Source organism: Bos indicus, chromosome 4, assembly GCF_029378745.1.
Source record: "Bos indicus isolate NIAB-ARS_2022 breed Sahiwal x Tharparkar chromosome 4, NIAB-ARS_B.indTharparkar_mat_pri_1.0, whole genome shotgun sequence".
Taxonomy (NCBI): domain Eukaryota; kingdom Metazoa; phylum Chordata; class Mammalia; order Artiodactyla; family Bovidae; genus Bos; species Bos indicus.
The window spans coordinates 105,174,650-105,196,984 of NC_091763.1; the positions used below are offsets into that span (position 1 = coordinate 105,174,650).

General features: G+C 44.5%; 1 protein-coding gene across 2 annotated transcripts in view; it reads left to right on the plus strand.

Annotated features, from left to right (window-relative positions):
• The window catches only part of AGK (acylglycerol kinase), a 100,636-nt gene that overhangs the window by 13,979 nt on the left and 64,322 nt on the right, over positions 1 to 22,335 (plus strand). For both annotated transcript variants that reach the window (XM_019959198.2, XM_070788273.1), the window contains exon 3: positions 20,242 to 20,281. In XM_019959198.2, coding sequence (XP_019814757.2) covers positions 20,242 to 20,281 — 40 coding nt within the window. The remainder of the gene's footprint in view (positions 1 to 20,241; positions 20,282 to 22,335) is intronic.

Consider the following 22,335-nt stretch of genomic DNA (forward strand, 5'->3'; position numbering starts at 1 on the left):
TTACCTGTGTGTAATTTATAGATGAGTACATTTCTTTTTCTTCCATTTTGTGAAAATCTTTAAACGTACAGCAAACTTGAAAGCATTTTACAGTAAACATCTGCCTACCTACTTCTTGGATTCCAGACTTCACTGTATTTGCCTTGTCACGTCCCTATCCATCTGTCCATCGTCTCGATCTTTCTTTCTGAAGCATTTCCAAGTAATTTGTCAACATTGATGTACTTCTACCTGAAAACCCAACCATGTGGGTCAGTAATTAGAGTTTAGCACTTGCTTATACTGTGTTTTTCCTTTACAATGAAATTTACATACAATGAAATATACAGATTTAAGCCTGCTTTCGCTGAGTTTTGTCAGATGCAGACACCTGTGTACCCCAGACTCCTGGTAAGGCAGAGTGCTGTCATCCGTCCAGGTGCTTCCCTTGTGCTCCTTCACCATCACTCCCTGTCCCCCAAACCCTGAGGCAGTCATTATTCTACTTTCTTTTTCCCACCATAGACTAATCTTTTTTTTATTTCTAGAACTTTGTATGAGAGAAATCGTATAATATAAACCGTATTCTTTTTTTGTTAAGCTTCTGCCTCTTAGCATAATATCTTTGAATTCATTCATATTGTTCATTTCTTTCCTTCTTTTTTTTTTTTGGCTGAGTAGTATTCTAGAAGATAAGCATTAAATATTTTATAGTTATAGAATTTTAAGTTTTTTGTTCCATAATATTTTGCATTCCTCATTTAAAAAAGCAAGCAAATCGTTATATGTGTTTGACTTTCTTTCCTTTGGAAGGAAACTGGTGTCTCCTGATATAGGATTCACATACCAGTAAGAATAATTGACTGTGTTTCATTGTTGACTTTTTGATTAAATAACGACCCTGGTTTGATAGGTGGGCTTTGCTGGTGGCTCAGCTGGTAAAGAATCCACCTGCAATGTGGGAGACCTGGGTTCAATCCCTGGGTTGGGAAGATCCCCTGGAGAAGGGAAAGGCTACCCACTCCAGTATTCTGGCCTGGAGACTTCCATGGACTGTTAATAGTCCATGGGGTTGCAAAGAGTCAACACGACTGAGCGACTTTCACTTTCATTTTTAAGGAAAAGTGTGTGTGTGTGTGTGTGTATGATAGCTTTGGAAAAAATGACATATGTTATTTTTATCCATCCGATTTTGGACTGCTGTCTTTGTCTTTGGGCACAGGTATTATTTATTTGCGGGTGTTATTTCATGTTGCTGTATTTATAGTTTTTTTATTGTCCTGTGGGAATTTCTCTCCTTTTTTTCCTCCCTTCCCCTCAGTTTCAAGGGAAAAAAAACAAAACAAAACACCTATGATCTTCTCGTCTGCATCCTTCCCTCCAGAGCAAGTTGCAGTAGTTGACAGGAGCAGCAGAGGCTGCTTTCAGGACTCTGGAAAGAGCAATTGAAGAGGAGGAAATGACCCTCTTTGCTGGAAGTAAAGAGAATTTAAGTATTGCTCATTCCTCTTCAACTGCTCGCCCCAAGCTTTCTGGGTTCCCTAGGGGAGATTGTATTCCGGGTTGTTCAGTTCATCATGTCAGCAGTTACCTGCAATGGTCTTTCTCTCATTCGGAGCCCTTTCAGTGGCGAGGAGCCTGCTAACAGACGAGCATGAGAAAGGAGGCACCTCTAACAGTCTGACCTTGGGCTCTCTGAGCCTCAGGTTCATCTGTAAAGTGGGGATAATAACAGTGCCTCATTGGATCATTGAAGGCTTGACGTAGCTGAAAAGCTCTTAGCATAGTGCCTGATTGATATCAAGGTCCAGTACATGCTAGTAACTGACTTAATTTGATGTAATAGGTACTCACTCACTTTGGGAGTTAAAACGAATTACTGCTGGTAACTGGGCAGTGAGTGATTCGAGAGCCAGTCAGTGGGGAAGGAAGATGAGGATCGGCCAGATGGTGTAATGAGATCTCAGCCTTTTATTTATTTCACCTTTCATGTGTAACAAGACAGCTTGGAAAAGTGTAATTTCAAGAGTGACAGAACATAACCACAAAAGAGGCAGGGCATAAGTAGTTAAAAAGCCGTGAGCCGTGTCTGAACCCTTGTCCATCTGATTTGAGCTTAGATCCTTTCATCTTTGGGGACCTTGCTCATCCTGCCTCTGGTCTCTCTCTCCTCGAGATCCTGGCTGGCGAGGCTTGCCACAGCTTATCGACTCGTCCTCGTGGCTCGGCAGGTGACAGAAGCCCTGTTCTTGCTTAGTTCTGGCTCCTGGTTCTCAGCTTTGGCTCTGTGCTTCTGGCACCAGTTCGGCCACCCACCTTGGCCTGTGACCCGGGACTTCCTCCCGTTTATTTCTGGAGCATAAAGCCACTCAGCCAGACATCCTGGTATCTTCTTGGAACATTTTCAATACTATGAACACTATGCATCCCTCCACATGAGACTTGCAAAGCAGACGTGATACTGTAGCACTGGTCCTGGGCCATGTGTCCTGAAGTTTTTATTAATACTGGAATTTTTTCCATCTGAACATAGGAATGTTGATCTTGATTACGATACATTAATCTTGATTACTATAAGCATTGATAAGAGCCCACCTTTCAATTCTGTGGTCAAAACAATTGCTTAGAAGTAAAACTAAATGATGAGTTGGCCCAAGGGGTGTGTTCAGTGTCGTTCAGCTTTATTGAGAACGTAGTAGTATTAATCATGAGGATCACTAATACTTCATCAGAGCTTGTCACGTGTCAGACACTGTTCTAAGCACTTCACATTTATTAGCTCATTTTATCTTCCTAACAACTTTATGAGATGGTTGTTAATCTCAGGCTAGTGTGAGATTAATAGCCCTAGACAGATGAAGAAGCTGAGGGATAGCAAGATGAAGTAATTTGTCCAGGGTCACACAGCTAGTAAAGGCTTCCCTGGTGGCTCAGATGGTGAAGAATCCTCCTGCAATGCAGGAGGCCTGGGTTCGATCCTTGGGTTGGGAAGATCCCCTGGAGGAGGGCATGGCAACCCACTCCAGTATTCTTGCCTGGAGAATCCCCATGGGCAGAGGAGCCTGGCAGGCTGCAGTCCTTAGGGTCGCAAAGAGTTGGACACAACTGAGTGACTGAGCACAACTAGTAAGTGTCAGGACCCTGATGCAAAACCCGGGCCTCCTCGTCACCCCTCACGATGGCCCCTGTGTCTTAGGTGACAACTGCAAACAGATTGTCCCAGGCCCACGCCCCACATGGCCTAAGATGATGATAGAATGTCATGCTGCAAATCGAGCTTCCCTCTGAGGCAGCTGGGTTTAGGTTCGAGCCCTTGCCTTTGTCACTTCCTGATGTGTGACTTTGGGCAAATTCTTCAGGCTTGCTAAACTTCACTTTTCCGTATCCTCATAGTATCTCACAACATTATTATGACCTTAAATGAGATCATCGCAGTTTCTGGCTCACATCAAAAAGAGCAGCACCTTTTATTTTGGAAGAATAAGGTACTGTGTGCTGCATCTTGTTCGAGTGCTACAAAGTCAGTGTTAGGGGTGCCTAAGGGAAAAAAGGATTACGTGAACATTTTTTTTATTATGGAAATTTAAAACATATAAAAATACAAATAGTATGATGAATCTCCATATATCAGCATTCAGCTTCAACAAATATCAGCATTTTATTAATCTCATTTCCTTTGTCTCTTCCTGTTTTTTTTTTTTTTTTTCCTGGAATATTTTTAAGTAAATTCCAGATATATCTTGTAACTATACCCATAAATACATTAGTGTGTTATTTTTAATAATTAAAGAATTTTAAAAAATCACAACACCATTAACATAGGCCTAACAAAATTAAGTACATCATGAGAAACGCTGGGCTGGAAGAAGCACAAGCTGGAATCAAGATTGCCGGGAGAAATATCAGTAACCTCAGATATGCAGACGCAGATGACACCCCCTTATGGCAGAAAATGAAGAGGAGCTAAAAAGCCTCTTGATGAAAGTGAAGGAGGAGAGTAAAAAAGTTGGCTTAAAGCTCAACATTTAGAAAACCAAGATCATGGCATCTGGTCCCATCACTTCATGGCAAATAGATGGGGAAACAGTGTCAGACTTTATTTTTGGGGGCTCCAAAATCACTGCAGATGGTGACTGCAGCCATGAAATTAAAAGATGCTTACTCCTTGGAAGGAAAGTTATGACCAACCTAGATAGCATATTCAAAAGCAGAAACATTACTTTGCCAACAAAGGTCCGTCTAGTCAAGGCTATGGTTTTCCAGTGGTCATGTATGGATGTGAGAGTTGGACTGTGAAGAAGGCTGAGTGCCGAAGAATTGATGCTTTTGAACTGTGGTGTTGGAGAAGACTCTTGAGAGTCCCTTGAACTGCAAGGAGATCCAACGAGTCCATCCTAAAGGAGATCAGACCTGGGTGTTCATTGGAAGGACTGATGTTGAAGCTGAAACTCCAGTACTTTGGCCACCTCATGCGAAGAGTTGACTCATTGGAAAAGACCTTAATGCTGGGAGGGATTGGAGGCCGGAGGAGAAGGTGATGACAGAGGAGGAGATGGCTGGATGGCATCACCGACTCGATGGACAAGGGTTTGGGTAGACTTCGGGAATTGATGATGGACAGGGAAGCCTGGCATGCTGCGATTCATGGGGTCACAGAGTCGAACACAACTGAGTGAACTGAACTGAACAAAATTAAGAACTCTCTATTGTTGCTTCTGTTTAATCACTAAGTTGTGTCTGACTCTCTGTGACCCCACAGCCTGTAGCCTGCCAGGCTCCCCTGTCCATGGGATTTCCCAGGGAAGAACACTGGAGTGGGCTGCTATACCCTCGTCCAGGGGATCGTCCCAACCCAGGGATCGAACCCATGTCTCCCACATTGGCAGGCAGTTTCTTTACCACTGAGCTCCCATGGGCGGCCCCGCGACCCCGCCCCAAATCCTTTATGTCATCTAATATTCAGTCTGTGTTTACATTTTGCCTGTTGATGCCAATTTCTGCTTTATGGTTTTGTTCAATATCAAAACAAGTTCCACACAGTGCACTTGATGTCTTATCTTTTAAGCCTCATAAACTCTCACTCCCTCCTCCTCTCATAGCATTTATTTGTTTTAGAAACCAGGCCTGTCTGCATTTGCCCTGTAGAATTTTTCATCCTCTAGATTTGACAGTTGACTTACATGGTTCAGTGGTGGGCAGAGTCATATTGGAGCCTGAGGCAAAAAGAAGAATCAGTAATACGGAGTCTGTATTTAAAACTCTGATATTGTGTTCATCATGGATCTTTTAGGCTCATTTTGATTTTTTAAGCATGATGTATTAAAGTGTTTATCTCCATTCCTGTGTTTTGTGGTGTTCCCTTAAATTTTGCACCTGAGCCAAGTGGTTCCTCCCTCCCTTTGTTCCAGGCCCAGCTCTTGTTCCTCTGTCTCGCCTGTGTCTTGTACACTGGTGATTAGTTCCCTGCTGCTGCTTTTTTTTTTTTTTTTTTAAGTCTTTATTGAATTTGTCACCATATTACTTCTCTTTTTTTGTTTTGGTTTTGTGGCTGCAAGGTATGTGGGATGTTAGCTCCCCAACCAGGGGTCGAACCTGCGCCCCCTGCTTTGGAAAGCGACATCTTAACCACGAGACTGCCAGGGAAGTCCCCAGTTCCGACTTCTAGATCTTTGCTCTTCAAAGCATGAGCTGCGGTCCAGTGGAACGAGTCGCTCCTGGGAGCTTTTACAAATGCAGAACGCCAGGGTCCAGCCCAGACCTGCTGAGTCAGAACCCGCATTTTTAGCCAGATCCCCAGGGGCCCTGCCTGCGCAGTGAAGTCTGAGGAGCGCTGTTCGGAGGGTGTGATTCCAGTCAGGGTTAGTTGTTGTGGCGAGAGCGCTTCACAGACGTGTTCTGGATCTTAGTGTATCACATCAGGAAGTACGTGGTGTCTGATTGTCCTGCTTTGGGCGATGTTAAATTGATCAGTGGGTTCAGATGTGATCAGGCTGACCCATCCGTTAGAAGGCTGAGAAATCTCTTCTGAGCGTTCCTTGGAGTAACATGGTGAAGAGGGGGGCAGCTGGATGGATCTGAATGTTGGCTTACACTTACCCATCGGTGACCCTGGATAAGGTACCTCATTTCTTTGGCCTGTAAGCAAAGATGGATCATGGTTGATCCATCTCACTGGGCGTCACACAGGTTTTCTTAGGCTTGGCACAAAGCAGGCTCTCCATCAGAGGCATTGCTACTCTTCTTTCCTCATCAGAGACAGTGTTGTAGCAAAGATGTCTCAAGTGGGGCCTTGCAGAATGGATGGAATGATGTTCTGGGTGAGATTCATGACCTGAGCACAGGCAGGAAACGAAAGTGTGTGGTGTGTTCTTGGAGACTGGCGAAGAATTTGACTTCACTATAGAGTTTTTTTTTTTTTTTTTTTTTTTTTCTGTAGAACAAGGGGAAAGCCAGATGGTGGAAGGCTTTGACTCTAGGCAGTGTATAGTATTTGGAGCTCAAGGAGAGGAAGATGTCTGGAACAAAGAGGCGTTTAGGAAGTTGAATTCTGGTGCCTAGGAGGGAGAGAAACGTGTAGACTGTGGAGGTGGCGGGGCGGGGGCAGTGTTTCAGTACTTCACATAGAAGAGAGCAGAGGCCAGAGTGCTGGTGTCAGGAGGGGAACATAAAAAGGCAAATACGAAGTTGTGGCACTGTGAGCAATGACTGAGTGTGGGTGTGGGTGCCATGCCAGCAGACTTCTGTTTGGTCTGGGTTTCGCTTCTTACTGGTCACGTCAAGTTGCTTAACTTCTGAGCCTCCTTTTCTTTATTGGTGAATGGGGACAGTGAGGTCTGTTTAGCAGGTTCCCTGCAAGGATTCAATGAAATGGTGCAGAGATTTTGGCAGTCCAGTGGTTAAGACTCCGCCCTTCCAACGCAGGGGATGTGGGTTCGATCCCTGGTTAGGGAATCAAGATCGCAAATGCCCCGTGGCACGGCCAAAAGGAATTAAAAAAAAAAAGAAAAAAATGGTGTGATGCATGTCACGTGCTGCACTTTGATAAATGCTAACTAATAATTACTAGATGGTTGGTTGTTTGGTTAAAGGAGAGGAAGTTAGGAGAAATCTTTTTCAGCTTCAAGCCTAGAATAATTGACATGAGTTTGCGCAAGCTCCAGGAGATTGTAAAGGACAGGGAAGCCTGGTGTGCCGCAATCCATGGGGTCGCAAAGAGTCAGGCACAGCTGAGAGACTGAACCACAACTAGGATAACTGGTGATACAGAAAGAGGAAGGTCGCCTGGGAGAATTGGTTTAAGGAGGCTGTGTTATATATTTATATTCCTTTTTAGATGTATTGAGTTTGAGACCTTGACGGGATGTCCAGGAAGGAATGTCAGATTCCAGGGGGAAATGATGCAGGAGCCACACTTGGCTAGACCCATGCTATTTTTTTTGGTACAGATTATGGGTCCAATAATGCCTTGTGCTTTATTTCTCAGTGATTTCTGACAAAGCAGAGGTTTTACTTGGACATCCATTCAGATTAGCCTCTGACTTTGCAGTCAGTGGTCCAGAGCCTGGCTGGTTGAGCAGCAGTAGAAGGTAACGAGGCTCTTCTCCCTCATGACTTTTCCTCATTCCAGATTTTGTTGCAGTTTGAAGGAAGCAGTTTGTTTTGCTTTTTAGCCATTTGAAAGTTCCTCTCTCTCTCCCTTTCTCTGAGCACAATCTGATGCTGAAATTTGAGGTATCAGTAGGTGCTGTTTAAAGAAGTTCATTTATGGGCGATTAAATAACATGCCTTTCGGCCTATATTTGATAGAGAACAGGGAGACTTTTTTTTTTTTCAGTGCAATGAAGTTTAATTATTTCCCCGTTCCTTTTAACTCTTGTCATATTATTTAGGAAACAGGTCTCTTAAAAAAAAAGTCTATGTTGTTTATTTTACCTCCTTTCCATGTATTTTCTGTATGTTTACTGGTAGAAGGTGGAGTGGGATGGGGTGGGGGTACTGAGCTGGAATGGCAGAGATATATATTTATGTTATATTTAGTTTTAATTTTACATAATTTTTAGGGATATTTATATCAGTGGTTTCAGCTGCTCCAAGCACTGCAGAGAGAATAATCATCAGTTCAGTTCAGTCGCTCAGTCGTGTCCGACTCTTTGCAACCCCATGAATCGCAGCACGCCAGGCCTTCCTGTCCATCACCAACTCCCGGAGTTCACTCAAACTCACGTCCATCGAGTCAGTGATGCCATCCAACCATCTCATCCTCTGTCGTCCCCTTCTCCTCCTGCCCCCAATCCCTCCCAGCATCAGAGTCTTTTCCAATGAGTCAACTCTTCACATGAGGTGGCCAAAGTACTGGAGTTTCAGCTTCAGCATCATTCCTTCCAAAGAAATCCCAGGGCTGGTCTCCTTCAGAATGGACTGGTTGGATCTCCTTGCAGTCCAAGGGACTCTCAAGAGTCTTCTCCAACACCACAGTTCAAAAGCATCAATTCTTCGGCGCTCAGCCTTCTTCACAGTCCAACTCTCACATCCATACATGACCACAGGAAAAACCATAGCCTTGACTAGACGGACCTTTGTTGGCAAAGTAATGTCTCTGCTTTTGAATATGCTATCTAGGTTGGTCATAACTTTCCTTCTAAGGAGTAAGCGTCTTTTAATTTCATGGCTGCAGTCACCATCTGCAGTGATTTTGGAGCCCAAAAAAATAAAGTCTGACACTGTTTCCACTGTTTCCCCATCTATTTCCCATGAAGTGATGGGACCGGATGCCATGATCTTAGTATAGGTGATGCTAAAATGGACCCCTCTCCAGGTGGTCACTGGCAGCTCAAATACTGCCTGTCGTGGAGCAGCACAAATACTGACGACAGTAGCTGTGAGGTTGTGTGTTTACAGGTCAGAAATTTTCCAGATCTGTCCTGAATCCTGGAGCCCAAAGTAAATAACCACTTTCTGTGTGCGACTTACATAGTATACGTCATTGAGGGAAGTTAGGGAGATAGAAAGGAATTCTTCCTTCCTGTGCTTTCTTCCTAAATGTTGTTGTTTAGTCGCTACGTCGTATCCGACTCTTTGTGACCCCATGGACTGTAGCCTGCCCAGCTCCTTTGTCCACGGGATTTCCCGAGCAAGCATACTGGAGTGGGTTGCCATTTCCTCCTCCAGGGGATCTTCCCAGTCTAGAGATTGAACCCATGTTTCCTGTATTGGCAGGTGGACTCTTGACCACTGAGCCACCAGGAAAGGCCTTCTCCCTGAATACCTGTCATAATTTCCATGTCATCCGTTTTCTGTGTTTTCTCTTTCTGTGCAGATAGGTGAGAGTACCTTGTACATAGCTGACACTCCATGTGTGTGTGTGTTTGTAATTATATCCATAAATATGTAATGGTTGATAGAACAGAAAAAACTAGTATTTTGGTTGCCAACTAAAGTTAATATTATACGTGTGTGAAGGAGACTCTGTGGCACAGAATGTTTAAGTTGGCATGTTGGGTGGAAGCGGATGAATGGAAAAAGAACAGAAAGCAAAAGAAGTAAATGAACCACAAGAGAAAGTCAGAGTATTTGTGAGAATTAGGTAGGGGTAGAAATCATCCAAAAAAAGTGACTAAAGGTAGCAGCTCAAAGAATCCCTTTAGTGGCAGCCAAAGTCCACACTTGAGCGTAACCTAGCAGCCAGCTGGAGGTGGTCCTCAGACCTCACTCTGTGAATGTTTGGACAGCGGAGTTGGAACAGTTGGTATTTTACGGAAAGCCGAGGCTCAAATAAGAGGGTGAAAATAGAATACTTTCATGTTCTAAGATGAGAAAAGAAGATTTAGGCTTCCTCCATGTCCATTTCTCTTGGTCAGTAGAATGAAGGAATAACCTGCAGAACACATTTCTATCTCTCTGGTCAATGGAAATTTCTACAGAACAGACCCAAATGATTCATTTATTATGTGAGCGGAGCCCTCAGGGGATGCTGTTTTTCATTAAGTCATTTCCCATCCTGAATTAGAGAGGAAATGTTCTATAGAGTAAACCTGAGAAATAAGCTACTTGAAATATTACAAGAGGTTCACTTAAGTACACAGTGAAAGTGCAAGTCGCTCAGTTGTCTCCAACTCTTGGCAACCCGTGGGCTGTAGCCCACCAGGCTTCTCTGTTCATGGAATTCTCTAGGCAAGAATACTGGACTGGGTAGCCATTCCCTTCTCTGGGGGATCTTCCCAACCCAGGGATCGCACTCAGATCTCCCACATTGCAGGAAGATTCTTTACCATGTGAGCCACCAGGGAAGCCCAAGAACACTGGAATGGGTAGCCTATCCCTTCTCCAGGGGATCTTCCCAGCCCAGGAATTGAACCTGGGTCTCCTGCATTGCAGGTGGATTCTTAACCAGCTGAGCCACCAGGGAAGTACACATGAGTATAGACTGAAACGACCAGGAATGAGTAAGCTTGGAGGAAGTTGGCTTTGGAGTTCTGTATTTCAGAGAGTAAGAAAGAATAAGCCCTAGTTTACCCAGAGCTTCATGTGGCCGCTGGCCATCACTATAGACAGGGCCTTCCCACTGAGCAGAGAGATTGGGTCTTTTTCTGACTGATAAGTGTTCTTGACTTAATGAATAAAGAGTGGGGTTAGGTTTAGTTGGGCTTTTTCCTAAGCCAATTTGCAGGACATAAAGTAATCACTCTAGCAATGCATTGTGAATTGAGGTGACCATAGTGGTAGCATAGACCTGTGTGTAGTTAGACAGTGGATGGAGCTGTATTGACGGCTTTTTGTGTTATTTGGGCTTGGCCTTAGAGAACAGAGCAGAAGCAGAGTGTCAAGAGAAGAATCACCATTGTTGAGAATGAGAAGGCTTAAGTTCTAGTACTACGTTTTTGAGTAACTTCTGTCTGACAGTGGGCAGATCCCCAGACCAGAAGTTTCTCAGACTAGATGAGTTGGTTATTTTTCAGGAGCTCGAAGGAGATGGCACTGTTGAAGGAGTCCCTGTTGAAGTGAACCTTCAGAATCTCGTGGGGTTTAGGGATTGGAATTATATATGTTGTGTGTGTGTGTGTGTGTGTGTGTGTGTGTGTGTGTGTGTGTCTGTGCATGCGGTGTGGTATGTGTGTGTCTCTTTTCCCAGAAGAGGATCACTGTTGTAGTAAACTTGGTTACTAATGGAATGCCATGTCATTTGATTGACAGGGATCAGGTTGTGTTGGGAGAGGTTGAAAAGTATTGGACTAGATAATTTCTAAGGACTCGCCCGACCTTAAAAATGTCAGTTGTCAGGAAATGGAATTTGGGCTTGGATGACAAGGGTTCAATCCATGGGTTGGGAAGATCCTCTAGAGCAGGAAACAGCAACCCACTGCAGTATTCTTTCCTGGAAAATTTCATGGACAGAGGAGCCTGGCGGACTATAGTCCATGGGGTCACAGAGTAGGGGCTTGAACTTGAAATCAGTTTTGTGTAAAGCAGAAACTCTGTTTGCATGCCTCAAGGGGAAAGCTGGTGGTAGAAACTGCTGTACAGTTTGCCTCTAGACTATAGTGGGAAGTATTTTGAAGGGGGGGAGTAGGATGAATCAATGTAATTTTTCTCTCCATGTAGAGTTGTTAGTGAAGTAACAGCTTATCTTATTTTGCAGTCCTAAAGTAATAAATAAAACATTTATGGCTCAGAATAAATTGAGAGCATCCCATTTCCTGCAGTAGCAGGCATGTTCAAATTCTTTTAAAGCCTCAGGCAGGGTGACATCAGCAGATTTTTTTCTTCATTTTCTAATCCAGAAGCTTCTAATTTCTTTCTGTATAAGAACCCACATTTTAGTACTGAGCAGATCTTCAGGGACCCTTTTTGATATGACTACATTTTGCAGCACCTCTTTTAAATTGTGTTAAACTTCAGTGCTCTCAGGGGCATGCTGTAGTGGATGGAGTGTGGGCTTGCAATTTATATGCAGTATTTGGTTTTTTCCTGTTAGCTATGTCTTTGGTTCACATTCAGATACTTGACCCATTAGCATTCTGGAATTTCTGAGTTCCTGACTTAGCCTTTCTAGAGGGCTCTAGCTCTATGACCCTCTCCCACAAACACACACACGCCACACACCCACCCCCGTGGGTCTTCTTGATCCAGTCAAGTCTACCCACTCCAGTATTCTTGAACTTCCTTGGTAGCTCAGCTGGTAAAGAATCCACCTGCAATGTGGGAGACCTGGGTTCCATCCCTGGGTTGGGAAGAGCCCCTCGAGCAGGGAACAGCTACTCACTCCAGTATTCTGCCCTGGAGAATTCCATGGACTGTGTAGTCCAGTTCAGTTGCTTAGTTGTGTCTGACTCTTTGTGACCCTATGGACTGCAGCACGGCAGGATTCCCTGTCCGTCACCAGCTCCCGGAGTTCACGCAAACTCACGTCCATCGAGTCGGTGATGCCATCCAACCATCTCATCCTCTATTGTCCCTTCAGCACGGCAGGATTCCCTGTCCGTCACCAGCTCCCGGAGTTCACGCAAACTCACGTCCATCGAGTCGGTGATGCCATCCAACCATCTCATCCTCTATTGTCCCTTCTCCTCCACCTTCAATCTTCCCCAGCATCAGGGTCTTTTCAAAAGAGTCAGTTCTTCGAGTCAGGTGGCCAGAGTATTGAAGTTTCAACTTCAGCATCAGCATCAGTCCTTCCAACGAATGTTCATGACTGATTTCCTTTAGGATGGACTGGTTGGATCTCTTTGCAGTCCAAGGGACTCTCAACAGTCTTTTCCAACACCACAGTTCAAAAGCATCAACTCTTTGGCACTCAGCTTTCTTTATAGTCCAACTGTCACATCCATACATGACTACTGGAAACACCATAGCTTTGACTAGACGGACCTTTGTTGGCAAAGTAATGTCTCCACTTTTTAATATGCTGTCTGCTGCTGCTATGGAGAAGGCAATGGCACCCCACTCCAGTACTCTTGCCTGGAAAATCCCATGGACGGAGGAGCCTGGTAGGCTGCAGTCCATGGGGTCGCTAAGAGTTGACATGACTGAGCGACTTCACTTTCACTTTTCACTTTCACGCATTGGAGAAGGAAATGGCAACCCACTCCAGTGTTCTTGCCTGGAGAGTCCCAGGGGCGGGGGAGCCTGGTGGGCTGCCGTCTATGGGGTTGTGACTTCAGTCGTGTCCGACTCTGTGCGACCCCATAGACGGCAGCCCACCAGGCTTCCCCACCTATTGTTTTCCCATCTATTTGCCGTGAAGTGATGGGACCGGATGCCATGATCTTAGTTTTCTGGATGCTGAGTTTTAAGCCAACTTTTTCACTCTTCTCTTTCACTTTCATTAAGAGACTCTGTAGTTCTTCTTCACTTTCTGCCGTAAAGGTGGTGTCATCTGCATATTTGAGGTTATTGATATTTCTCCTGGCAATCTTGTTTCCAGCATGTGCTTTATCTAGCCCAGCATTTCTCATGATGTACTTTGCATGTAAGTTAAATAAGCAGGGTGACAATATACAGCCTTGACGTACTCCTTTCCTGATTTGGAACCAGTCTGTCGTTCCATGTTTGGTTCCAACTGTTGCTTCCTGACCTGCATACAGATTTCTCAGGAGGCAGGTCAGGTGGTCTGGTATTCCCATCTCTTGAAAAATTTTCCACAGTTTGTTGTTATCCACACAGTCAAAGGCTTTGGCATAGTCAATAAAGCAGAAATAGATGTTTTTCTGGAACTCTTGCTTTTTCTATGATCCAACGGATGTTGGCAATTTGATCTCTGGTTCCTCTGCCTTTTCTAAATCCAGCTTGAACATCTGGAAGTTCATGGTTCACGTACTGTTGAAGCCTGGCTTGGAGAATTTTGAGCATTACTTTTCCAGCTTGTGAAATGAGTACAATTGTGTGGTAGTTCGAGCACACTTTGGCATTGCCTTTCTTTGGGATTGGAATGAAAACTGACCTTTTCCAGCCCTGTGGCCACTGCTGAGTTTTCCAAATTTACTGGCATGTTGAGCGCAGTATGTCTGTATTGACTGTATATGACTGTATAGTCCATGGGATCGAAGAGAGTTGGACACGACTGAGCGACTTTGACTTCATTTTTTTCACTCTTATGACTGGAGTTTCCCCTTCTCTCCTGTCCTGCCCCACAGTGAGCCCTCCTCTTGCCATTTGGTGAGCATGACCCTGAAAGAGCATCCCCTTCAAGAACACCAGATTCTCCTACAGAAAATAACTTTCAGTGTCTCCTCCAGAACAAAGTCTGCCTGAGCACAATGAGTCAATCTCTGCTGTTCAAACATTTGCCACTTATTTATTAAACAGTTATTTATTGAGTATCTTAGATTGTGTGTAAAAGTCTGTGCTCTATGCTGTGGGAAAGAAAATGGTGAATTATCCATGACTTCAGGACCACTATCATCAAAGAAGAAAGATAAGACAAGCTGCTTTGTGTGTGGTAGGGTAAGGACTTGGGTGGTGGTGTTTGGTCTTCAATTTTTTTTTTTTTCCTAAAGGGAGAGGAAAGGAAATGATCACATCCCTGGAGGGGAAAAGTGAAGTTCTTGGTGTCTTTTAGGAATAACAAAGCATGCTGTTTGCCAAGAGTAGGGGCAACATTGAGAGCATGGTGGGGATATGCGCCCTATCCACCACGTTTTTCTTTTGGCTTTGAGATGAGGTACGGTGTCCGCTTCCCTGGGTCACTTGCTGTTCTCTGTCCGGGGTCCTGACGTGCAGGCACTCTCTTCCTGCTTCCGCTTTCATCTGCTCATAGGGATGAACTTCTCCCCTCTCATCCCTCCTGTTACCATGTGTGTATCTTTTTTTGGGGGGAGGAGGTCTTTGTTACTGTTCACAGTCTTCTCTAGCTGCGGGAGCAGGGGCTGCTCTCTAGTTGCCGTGCGAGGGCTTCTTGTTACAGTGGCTTCAATTGTTGTGCAGCACAGACTCTAGGGCGCACAGGCTCAGTAAGTGTGGCACATGGGCTTATCACAGCATGTGGGATCTTCCCAGACCAGGGATCGAACCCACCCCCCCTGCATTGGCAGGCAGATTCTTAATCACTAGACCCTCAGGGTGGAGAAGGAAATGGCAACCCACTCCAGTATTCTTGCCTAGAGAATCCTGTGGATGGAAGAGCCTGGTGGGCTGCTGTCCATGGGGTCACACAGAGTCGGACATGACTGAAGCGACTTAGCGTGCATGCATACATTGGAGAAGGAAATGGCAACCCACTCCAGTGTTCTTACCTGGAGAATCCCAGGGACAGGGGAGCGTGGTGGGCTGCTGTCTCTGGGGTTGCACAGAGTCGGACACAACTGAAGTGATTTAGCAGCAGCAGCAGAGCCCCAGGGATGTCCAGCCGTGTTCATCTTTAGTCAAGAACTCTGTCTGGAATTCCAGATGTGTATTTCTAGCTGTCCTCTGGATCCTCCCACCTGGTCTCTCACCGTTGTCCCAGATCGACCTATCCAGACCAGGCGTAGCTTCCTCTCTCCTCAACTAGTCCTCCGTGTTGCCTTCCATCTCTGTGAATGTGACACCTTCCACTGGAAGGTAAAGGGGTCTTTGACTCTCCCTACCCATGAACCAGCACTTAAGTTCACTCCTCAACCTCTGCTGAACCTGTGTTCTCTCCATCCCCACTACCACCTACCCAGTTCTAGTCCTTTTCCTCGATGACCTGTGTTCTTGAAGAATCCTCCCTGGTCTCCCTGGATTCAGGCTTATCTTTGACCCTTGCCCTCTTGACACTGCAGCCAGAATGATCCTTCCACCCTGTCAACCTGGTCATGTCAGTTCCCTTGTTAAAACCCTGCAGTGGCTTCTTATGGCCCTTAGGGTGAAGCCCACATTCCTTAAATAGGTTAGAAAAGGCTCTTGGAGGCCCCTGTCCTGGCCCTCCTGGTGCGCGGCTGCAGCTGTCCTGAGCTGCTTCCAGTCCGGGCCTCGGCTGGGACCTGGCACTTGCAGGCTTTCCCCATGCTCTTTCCTTTGCCCGCATTCTCCTCCCCGTTTTTGCCTGGCTACTTTCTGTTTCTCTCCTAGATCTCAACTTCACTATCCATGTAAAAGTCTTCTCTAATTCCCTCAAGACAAGGTTAGATACCTCTACTAGACACTCCTTTTATGGAGTAAAAATATAAGTCATATCATTTTATGGAGTAAATGATATAAGTCATATCATTTGATGATTGCCTAACAAATTGTCTTTCTTCCCTCCTCAAACTGTAGACTTCACGAGGATGGGGACTGTTGTTATTCACCTGTATATCATGCCTGGCATGTTATCTATCAAGAAACATATCTTTTACTATATCACTGATATTTACCAAGTGCTGTTCTTTGCTCCTGGATCCCAAGCTTCTTCAGGTCAGGACCAGGTCTTGTTCATGGTGCTGTACCTGGCGCTTTGTGTTAAATCAGTTTCACCAGTTCCTTTTGGGAGCTTTATTGCACTTGAATTTATATCTATTAAAAAAAACTGTATGAATATAAATTCTAAGAGTTATGTTAGCTGGGACTAGGAAGTGATGTGATAGCTTAATAAATGTGCTGTAAAGTATGAATCCAAAGAAGTACTGCCCATTCAGTATGGTCTGGAATTAAGAAGTAGCGGCATTAAGGCATTTGAAAGCCCGCTCTCCCACTTAGCAACACGTGCTCTTGGGCAAGTCAGTTCCTTTCTTTGAGCCTGGGCTTCCTCATCTGTAAGATGGGAATATGCCACCTGCCTTGCAAGGTGGTTGTGTGCTTGTCCCTCAGTTGTGTCTGACTCTTTGCCACCCCGTGGAGTGCAGCCTGTCAGGCTCCTCTGTCCTTGGGGATTCTCCAGGTCAGAATACTGGATATGAGTTGCCATGCCCTCCTCCAGGGGATCTTCCCAACCCCGGGATCGAATCCAGGTCTCCTGCATTGCAGGTGGATTCTTCACCGACTGAGCCCCTCAGGGAAGCCCTGCAAGGTTGTTACAAAGACTAAAGGTTTATGAAAACAACAGCCATATAGTATCTGGTGCACAGTAGTTGCTGTGTGGATTTTAAGTTATTTTCTTTTTTATTGCAGCGATGCTGCCATTATGGAGAACATACTTGAAATTTCTTTTTTGAAATAGTTTTCAAAACTTGCTGTAGACCTTCAGAATATGTCAATAGGAGAAATATCTTTTCTTTTGAGGATAAGTTTGAGTTTTAGATACAGCTTGGTTCAGAGAACGTGATCAAGATAGTTGATACCGTTTTTTGATATTTAAAAACCTAGGTGTGATTATAATGAGGATTTCTTTTGTAATGTCTAAATTGGTACATATTCTGTCTTTCTCACAGGTGGCATTGGCAGCGTGCATATTCCATTTAACATCCAGGATGTTAACTATCTAAATATCTTTTGACTTTCAATAGCATGCTGATACATCAAGTAGTTATTAGTAAGCTCAAGAGAGCTGAGATCTTTAATAATACACTTCATCACAAGTTAACCATCAGAATTTTACTTCTAGCAAAAAAAAAAAAAAAGAAATGGAGAAAAAATGATCCAAGATGCTACCCATATTCCTGTATCTGTTTGGGGGTCTTCCCTTTTCAGCTGGGTCCATAGGCATCAACGTGGCTGAAATGCAGTAAGGGAGGTGGTGTCTGCTAATGACCCAGAGGGGCCTGGTGCCTTCAGAGGCCTGGCCCTAGTAGGAGGAGGAGCTGGCTGGGGGAGACGGACAGATATATAGAGATAGGCACTCAGCTTTTACAGAAGCATGTGTTTGTACGGAGTAATCCACAGGATGTCTCTGTAGGATAAGACGAGGCACAGGTCATTCTGTCTACTAGGAGAAACACATTGAGGCAAGGAAGAGGAGGAAGCCAGTCCCCTGAGACTGGCAGCAGAAACTTGGGCAGTCTGGAAACTAGACTCAGGGTTAAATCCGCTGAGAATGCTCAGGTGACTACAAGGAACCGTTTTATTTTATGATCCAACGGATACAGAGGGCCTGTATTTTGCCTCATCATTGTACAGAAGGGCATGAGTCTGAAGGGTTATTACAAAAGGTTATTGACACTTAACTATTTTTAAATATTTTACTAGATTGTACTCTGAATCTGCCTCATCTTGCATGCATGTTCTGTTGACTTTAGAATAATTCACTGAGAGCAGTTGATGGAGAGGCTTGGAAAGAGCCAAGCATTTTTGACTCTTGGGTGGGGGAGATGAGCTTGGACTCCCTTTGCCACGGGCTGGTCGGGAGCAGTATCGCTCGAGCAAGAGGGCTGAGCCTGGCTGTAACGGCGCCTCGTGGGGTTTGTTGTAGAACCGGATGCGCTTTTCAGGTACTGAAAGTGAAAGTCACTCAGTCGTGTCCGACTCTTTGTGACCCCATGGACTATACAGTCCATGGAATTCTCCAGGCCAGAATACTGGAGTGGGTAGCCTTTCCCTTCTCCAGGGGCTCTTCCCAACCCAGGGGCAGAACCGGGGTCTCCTGCATTGCAGGTGGCTTCTTACCAACTGAGCCATCCGGGTTTGAGCTACTAGTGTCATTCTAATGGGACACTGTCGCTGCCCTTAGGTTTCAGGTGGGCAGCAGAGATACTTCCTCTTAGGGAGTGCTTTCTCCTGGAAGCTGATGGCTCTGTGAAATTGGGCTTGTCCTGCAGCCTGGCTATGGAAGAAAATGCCATAGCCTTTGACTGCAACTATAGCGAAAAGCAAAAGTTTAATTTTAATTAGTATGTGTTATTTGTGTGAAAAGTATTATAATTCTATTACAGTGCAGTGCTATATAGTCGATTGTGTTAGTTGGGTACCTAGGTTGGTTGGACTTATGGACAAACTGGACTTAGGAATGCACCCTCAAAACGGAACTTGTTTGCATGTAGGGGACTTACTGTACTGTAAAGATGCAAAATTCAAGGTCTTTGATGTTATGAAAAAGGTCTAGACAGGAAATTTAAGTAAAATAACCCTTTCGAAATCATTTTAATTCTTCCCTCTAAATTGTTTACTGCTCATGTTTTCTGGGTATTCATTTTCTTAACTGTTGTTAGCCAGGTTGAAGTTACTATATGAATGCCAGCAACCCGTGTTAGAATGGACTCTTACAAGGAGAAGATTCTGGAACATGGTAGGCAGTCAGCCATTTAAAGTGGTCTTAAGGTATAAGTGGCCCAAACACATATTAGAAAGCTTAATGCTGAATAGATGAACATATTCTGATAGAACGTTTTGTTTTTGCAAGCCAAAATTTTGCCTCACGCCAGAATTTTCCATTTATGATATAATTGTGTATCTGACTGTGATATAAAAAATAAGCGATTTAGAGAAAACACTAGCAGAAGCAACTATATATCAAATTTATTTCTGGCAAATGACCTGAATAATTTTACTGAATAAGAAAAACGCAGGGTATGTGCATTCGTTTTTCTGTTGCTGCCCTAACAAATTTCCACAAACTTAGAGATTTAACACAACACAAATTTATTATCTTACAGTTTTGTGGCTTCCCAGGTAGCTCTGTGGTAGAGAATCTGCCTGCCAGTGCAGGAGATGCAGGAGATAGGGGTGTGATCCCTGGGTTGGGAAGATCCCCTGGAGAAGGGAATGGCAACCCACTCCAATAATCTTGCCTGGAGAATCCTATGGACAGAGGAGCCTGGCGGGCTGCAGTCCATGGGGTCGCAAAGAGTAGACGCGACTGAGCACACAGCACTGTTGTTCGTGGAGTAGAGATCCAACACAGGGCTCCCTTAACATCAAGGTGTCAGCAAGGACAGCGTTCCTCCTGGAGGCTCCGGAGAGAACCCCTCTCCTTCCTGGGTACCCACACTCCTTGACTTAAAGCCACCTTCCATCTCCAAAGCCAGCGAGGCTGCACCTTTGCGACCATCCTTTCCTGGTCACATTTGCTGCTGAAGTTTCTCTGCTTTTGAGGACCCCTGCGATTCCATTGGGCCCACCTACATCATCCGGAATTCTCTCCCATCTCCAGACCCTAACTTAATCATGTCTGTAGAAACCCTGTTGCCACATAAGGTAACCTTTTCAGGTTCTGGGAATTAGGATGTGAGCATCTTAAAGGGAGTGGGGATTTTTCTGCCTGCTGTTGTGTGGGAACTCCTAACACGGATTTCATTCGGAGAAAGTACCTTTCAGATGTGCCCGTGATTTGTTACAGGTCTTAAGGAACGTTCACTTGACTACTTTAAAGAGTTATATTTACTTTAAAAAACGATGATTTGGACCTGAACCTACTTATTAAAGCTAACGTTCCTTCTCTTTTGTTTACTTTGATAGTGATAACCTACTAAGGAGAGCAGCCTGTCAAGAAGCTCAGGTAATGCCGTTTAATATGAAACAATTAAAACCCGCCTTATCTCCACCGTGCAGAAGTCTTGGGCTGTTCCAGGGGACTTGCCCAGCACCTTGCATCAGTGCAGCTTGGCTATTTTTTCCCTCACTATCGGGATGAATCAGGCTGCCAGCCAACTCTGAATAGAACTCGAGGAAGTTAACCATCTGGTGAAAAGCAGTTCCAACGCCCACCCCTTCAGACTTGTTTACTTCTGGATTAGTCCAAAGAACACAGAACCGGACTGGTTGGCGTTCTGGGAATTTGTTCATGTCTGCAGGTGGCCTGGAAGCTCTGGCTAAAGCCAGATTCATGCCTAAGCCGAATAAGCCCCAAGGATATCAGTTCAGAGCAGTCGTTACCTCTCAAAGTCAAATCTTCTTAAAACTGTTGATTCGTACTTTAAAGCCTGTCTCTTTAGCCCAGCTGAGTCATACCCTGTGCATTGTTATTCCCCGTCTCAGGTATTGCACTTAAATATTCATCTCTCTAGGTAGAGTTGAATTGTTCATCCTTTCAAATTTAAGATCACATTTCTTTTCTTCCCTCCCCTCCAAATATGCACAGTATAACTTGCAGATGAATTTGCATGGTTAGGTTGCTTTTTTGTTATGTCACTTAAACTTATGATGTCAGAAATACCAAAAAGAAACGTGAAATTAAAAAGTGACAAAGGCATGATACATTTAGTAGAAGTAGGGGGCAGAAAACATTCTGAAATGTTGTCACGGATGCCAATGACAATAGACACTATGAACGAATTTCTCTCTTTCGGGATTCCCTAACTGTTCTAAATCCATGTTTTAGGAGTTTGATTGCTTTGTTGTTTCATCTCATGGCTCTGAGTTGTTCAAATAAACTTTAGTATTAAATTTGAGGTGATCTTCACCCCAAGCTAATTTTGCATTAGCAACTAGAAAATCATGCACAGGGAAGCCTTTTGCTCTTGAACAAAGAGTGGATATGGGCACTCACTCCCTTTCTTGTGCGAAGTATTAATACCTTCACCTCTGCTCTGAATTCCCTCTCCTCCTACTTTTTCATGACCCTGTTCCTTCCGTTGTTTCTTCCCTTGCATGTTTCCCTCTTCCCATTGTTCTAATTCTCCACTTCCCAACACCCATTTAGCTCCTCTCATCTGAAAAAAGGAAGTGAATTCATCCTTACAGTCTACTCATTCTAGTTGCTTTTCCTGTGTCTGTCCCCTTTCAGTCTAAATTCTTGAATAAAATACGATATTTTTTTTAAAGCTCACATAAACTCACCTCATTATAGTTTCATGTAAACTCCTTCAGTTCAGTTTAGTTCAGTCGCTCAGTCGTGTCCGACTGTTTGCGACCCCATGAATCGCAGCATGCCAGGCCTCCCTGTCCATCACTAACTCCCGGAGTTCATTCAAACTCATGTCCATCGAGTCGGTGATGCCATCCAGCCATCTCATCCTCTGTTGTCCCCTTTTCCTCCTGCCCCCAATCCCTCCCAGCATCAGAGTCTTTTACAATGAGTCAGCTCTTTGCATGAGGTGGCCAAAGTACTGGAGTTTCAGCTTTAGCATCATTCCTTCCAAACACCCAGGGCTGATCTCCTTTAGAATAAACTGGTTGGATCTCCTTGCAGTCCAAGGGACTCTCAAGAGTCTTCTGCAACACCACGGTTCAAAAGCATCAATTCTTCGGCACTCAGCTTTCTTCACAGTCCAACTCTCACATCCATACATGACCACTGGAAAAACCATAGCCTTGACCAGACGGACCTTTGTTGGCAAAGTAATGTAAAGTAATAGCTTTTGAATATGCTATCTAGGTTGGTCATAACTTTCCTTCCAAGGAGTAAGCATCTTTTAATTTCATGGCTGCAGTCACCATCTGCAGTGATTTTGGACTCCTTAACCTACTATAAACCCGAGTCTTGAGTCGCAAGTAGCTAAGGCTTCTAGAGGCTAAAAACCCAGGACCAAGAGGAATAATCTAGAACTATAGATCTGGAATCTGGCTGGTTAATTCATTCCTGGCCAAATTCCAAAAATAGTATGGATAGAA